A 5215-nucleotide genomic window follows, 5' to 3' on the forward strand; every position below is an offset into this window, starting at 1 on the left:
TGGGGTCCAAACTATAGTATCCCTGACAAGCAACAAAGTGTGTGTCAGGTTCACGAAGTCTGAAACAAAACTTATCTCTCCCTGGACCCAGTGTGTTTATAGTACATCAGTGAGAAACCGTCATAGTAAGGCCGTTTACGTCTTCCCTCCTCGTTCCTTGCATGGTATCTGACTCCAACGTTATGGTTGACCCTCCGGCGGTGTAAAATCTGGAAACTCTACATACAAATAGACAATACCCTGTTCTTTTGCCCTACAGATTGACTTGAGCACTCTCTGTTCTTGTAAAAGACTGGATTAACACTATCTAAACCTTCGCCATGCTAACTGACAACTTATTCATTTCCATTATATGGAGTTGTCTTTGCATGATTCATGTGGCGACTCCCCTATATGCAGGGAAGCAAACTGGCGGTTAGGGCCGTTAGCGTGACCCTAATCATTGGTCATATGACAGATATAAAACATAACACATCTTCAGGATATAGAACTGGAGAGAGGTAAAGATGAATGGTTAAGGATACAGAGGGAGAGAGTAATTGGAAAATGTAATTTCTACTTGTTTATTAATTCTTCATACTGTAATACATTTCCATTTAACAAAAACGAAAACATTTCACAATTTTTTTTTTTTTGTCAATACAAAAAACACCAGGTTTCTGCCACATGCTGCTGCCTGAGGACCAGTACCCCAAGGGCTTTGCCTTTGACACGGAGGATGTAAACTTTCAGACAGACAACCTTTGCTTTGTTGGCCTCATGTCCATGATCGATCCTCCCCGTGCTGCTGTGCCTGATGCTGTTGGCAAATGCCGATCTGCTGGTATCAAGGTGAGCTATTTTAACACGCCTAATATTCTGTATGAACTCTTTATTCCTTATAGTGTTTTATAATAAGGTTCTGTTTCAAAGTACCTTTGAGATCACGTGATGAAATTACATTTTTCTTGCTCTTGTTGTTAGGTCATCATGGTCACTGGAGATCACCCAATCACAGCCAAGGCCATTGCCAAAGGAGTGGGCATCATCTCTGAGGGCAATGAGACAGTGGAGGACATTGCAGCTCGTCTCAACATACCTGTCAGCCAGGTGAACCCCAGGTAAAGAATGTTGACACAAAAACACACAGTCATAAAAATCATGAGGAAGTATAAGAACCACATTAACAATTTAATGTCTTTGTATAGGGATGCCAAGGCCTGTGTGATCCATGGTACAGACCTGAAAGATCTTTCTCAGGATCAGATGGACGACATCCTGAGGAATCACACAGAGATTGTCTTTGCCAGGACCTCCCCACAGCAGAAGCTCATCATTGTAGAAGGCTGCCAGAGACTGGTTAGTGGATTATACTTTGTGGACAATCTATGTTTGATATGACTGGTATAGTAATCCAAGCAGTCTTCAACATGTTCCTAATATTGGCTTCAATAGAAGACACTGAAAAATTGCATTGCGTAAATTCAGGGACTAGACTCGAGTACCATTATACTTTCACAACAGCAGATGGCGCTAGTTATCTGTTGAACAAGGATTCCCTGACTGAAACATAAAACATGTTTCTTCACTCTTGAGATGATTAGATTGCCTTTGAAACATCAAGATGTTATAGTTTTATTAGATTTAAATTAAATTAATTCATTGTTTTTTAAAAATTTTAATACATTTTAATACCAATTAAATATAACCATTTAATTTAAATATGTATAGAAAATATAGTTTATATTGAGTATATTGGCCTATGGTGTTTTATTTAAGAGCTTATGCTCTTGTCAAATAACATTCAACATCTTTATAAAACAGGGTTGTTTTATTAAGTATTAAATGATTTAATAATATTATGGTCATATGAATGAAGAGTATTAATCACTGGCTTTGCTACATATAATTACAATACGTGGGTCTCTCTTAAAATCAAGTTACCTGGGTAGATGAGGGACAAATTTTTTGTAGAACTAGAACGTCTTCTATGTATTTATGCTATATAACCTCATCTGTTTCTCCTAGGGTGCCATTGTAGCTGTGACAGGTGATGGTGTGAATGACTCTCCAGCGCTGAAAAAGGCTGACATTGGTGTTGCCATGGGGATCTCAGGCTCAGATGTGTCCAAACAGGCCGCTGACATGATCTTGTTGGATGACAACTTTGCCTCTATTGTCACAGGAGTGGAAGAAGGTGAGAGCAACCAAAGGAAAGAAGACAGAACATTCAGAGAAAGAGAATTTATGAGACAATCTGAAAAAAAAACTATGTATATATAAAGAAGGATGTAAAATAAGATTTAAGATAAACTAAAGCTAGGTTTTTTTAACCAAGAGAAATATTCTGACACAAAATCTGACCTGTTGTTTCAGGTTGAACAATCTAGCCTAGTAACAGTTGGACTTAGTATCTGATGTGAACTGGCTGTTCTTCTTCCTCAGGCCGTTTGATCTTTGATAACCTTAAGAAGTCCATTGCCTACACCCTGACCAGCAACATCCCAGAGATCACCCCCTTCTTGTTTTTCATCATCGTGAACATCCCCCTGCCACTGGGAACCATCACCATCCTCTGTATTGACCTGGGAACTGACATGGTGAGAGATGATCAAACTCTCATTGTCTTTTATGACGAATACAACTTTACGCTTAAACACACTTCCTGTTGATATGACAAACTTAAAGTTCACATTTCCTCCTCTTCCCTCAGGTGCCAGCTATTTCTCTGGCTTATGAAATGGCAGAGAGCGACATCATGAAGCGTCAGCCCAGGAACCCATTCAGGGACAAGCTGGTGAATGAGAGGCTTATCAGCATTGCCTATGGACAAATTGGTAGGTGAAATGAAGATTGCTACCCCTGATCCAGGCTGTGAATTGTCTTAGGATTGAAGTTCTTGGTTGCCTGAAAGTAATTTTGTGTTAAAATCAACTTTATCCCCCCACCAACAGATGGGTTATTTTTTTTTTTAATCTATCAGCAAAGTGTTTGGTAAAACTAGATTAAGGAAGTTAGATAACGTAAAAAGCTGTAAGTTAATTTCTCGGTCTGTATGTTTTTCCTTAGGTATGATCCAGGCTTTGGGAGGCTTCTTCTCCTACTTTGTCATCTTGGCTGAAAATGGTTTCCTGCCCAGTTTTTTAGTAGGCATCAGGCTCAACTGGGATGACCGAGCTGTCAACGACCTGGAAGACAGCTATGGGCAGCAATGGGTAAGCGTGTATTTTTTGTATGTTCATGTGAATTTGTACGTGTGTTTTCAGGGTTTTGTTACTTAATCTTACAATGTGTCTGTCCTCTCTTGCCCTCAGACATATGAGCAGAGGAAGATTGTGGAGTTCACATGCCACACAGCCTTCTTTGTCAGTATTGTTGTAGTGCAGTGGGCTGATGTCATAATCTGCAAGACCAGACGTAACTCTGTGTTCCAGCAGGGCATGAAGTGAGTAAAACAATCACTATACATGCTATGATCTAAATTGGGGTGACACCTATCTCAATTTCTGCATCATTTCTTTCCTTCAATATTTGTTATGTTTCTTAACCCAGGAACAAGATCTTGATCTTCGGCCTGTTCGAAGAGACAGCCCTGGCTGCCTTCCTGTCCTACTGCCCAGGCATGGATGTGGCACTCAGGATGTATCCTCTAAAGTGAGTGCCATTACCACATGTATTAATATTTATTGTGTTATTTGTTTACTTTATTAGTTTTAATCCATCTGGTTTTCTCTTGTTTTGCCCACAGGCCTACCTGGTGGTTTTGTGCATTCCCCTATAGTTTTCTCATCTTTGTTTATGATGAAGTCCGAAAACTCCTCCTCCGCCGGAACCCTGGAGGTTAGTATTTTTTCCTCCCAATATATGTGTTAACTCTTAAACCAAAGTTTATCTAAAGGAATAGTTCAACAGCAGCACATTGTGATTGTACGCAGGAAATGGGCTGGACTTATTTCTTGGCTTGGTACAGTAACTTCCTGGAGTCCCAACTGGTTGCCTGGTAAATTCACGGCAACACTAAGTCACTGTACCTAGCCGAGAAATTGTCCAGTGCATTTATTTTTTGTATGGATTTAACAAACAAGATATAACATGTTAATTAGTGAGCTTTAGATGTGCTGGTAGATGGATTTTGTTATCTTCAGACAGATCTAGGCTAGCTGTTTTACCCTGATTCCAGAGTTTTAAGCTAAGCAAAGCCTCATATTTACCGTACATAAGAATAGTGCTCTCATCTAACTCTCTGCAAGAAAGCAAATAATTTCCCCAAATGTTGAACTAGTCCTTTAACTAATGCTAATTCAATGGTAAATCTTCATTAAAATATGATTTGTATACATGTTTGAACTAACTGTGAACCTCTTCTCTCTTTCTTCTCTCATTTGCACTCCAGGTTGGGTGGAAAGGGAGACATACTATTGATCGATGGAGCATCTTTGCTCAAACCCCCCACATCTTCCACTTATTTCTCCCCCCTGTCACTCCATCCCCGGCAAGACACACCTCCAAAAGCCCCACCCCCTTAAAGACAAAAACCGCTTTAAAGCAATTTTCATCACAACTGCCCCAAAGATTAAAAACAGCAAAAGCACCTTTACAACTTTCTACATTGACCCGCCCCCCTTTCCCCCCATCTCCTATGATACTCTTTGCATGTGTTCTCTCACTGCTGTGTACATAAACCAATATATCTACCAAACGGCAGCTGCATATTGTGTATGTAGATTTGAATGAGCTAAGGATACAAAGGGAGTGTCTATGCTCTGCAAAAAAGGGCCATCCAGCTCCTTCCCATCCCTGTTATTCCTCTGCTCTCTTCCCCTCGTCTTTCTCTATACCTACGTTCCTATCTCTTTTCCCTCCTTGCCAACCCTTTGCTTGTCCTCCAGTCACACACAGATATAAAGATCACACAGTGAGATCCCACCGCCGACACCACTTCGACTGCCACCTCTCGCCTCCGTCTCCTGTTTGTGGAGGACCAGCGGAGTGGTCATTTCCCGTCGTTCTCGCTGCGTCCATTTTCCTTCTCTTCTGTTACCGACGGCCACAGTGTTGTTGTTTTTTAATATGTGGGGTACGGGGGATTTCAATGATTTTACTTGTCTTTTTTATTTATAAGACGAGAGGGGGGGGTATGTGAGAGCTGCTTTTCCTCATTTAGGCCTAACAAAGCACACCCCATGGCGTCCTGTCCCCCCTCTCTCCCCTTCTGTCTCTCACACCCCTCCCCTCC

General features: G+C 40.9%; 1 protein-coding gene across 1 annotated transcript in view; it reads left to right on the top strand.

Moving 5' to 3' along the window:
• atp1a3b (ATPase Na+/K+ transporting subunit alpha 3b) overlaps positions 1 to 4545 on the top strand; it is a gene marked incomplete in the record, with an annotated part of 17327 nt that extends 12782 nt beyond the window's left edge. The window contains 11 exon segments of the mRNA XM_035672575.1: positions 656 to 831; positions 964 to 1100; positions 1188 to 1338; positions 2008 to 2176; positions 2425 to 2579; positions 2693 to 2816; positions 3049 to 3194; positions 3294 to 3424; positions 3532 to 3633; positions 3728 to 3819; positions 4373 to 4545. Of these exon segments, the coding sequence (XP_035528468.1) occupies positions 656 to 831; positions 964 to 1100; positions 1188 to 1338; positions 2008 to 2176; positions 2425 to 2579; positions 2693 to 2816; positions 3049 to 3194; positions 3294 to 3424; positions 3532 to 3633; positions 3728 to 3819; positions 4373 to 4401 (1412 nt within the window).
• Positions 4546 to 5215: the final 670 nt, after the last annotated feature.

The sequence above is a fragment of the Morone saxatilis genome, unplaced genomic scaffold, assembly GCF_004916995.1.
Source record: "Morone saxatilis isolate NCDOM2014 unplaced genomic scaffold, NCSU_SB_2.0 Contig24, whole genome shotgun sequence".
Lineage (NCBI taxonomy): Eukaryota > Metazoa > Chordata > Actinopteri > Moronidae > Morone > Morone saxatilis.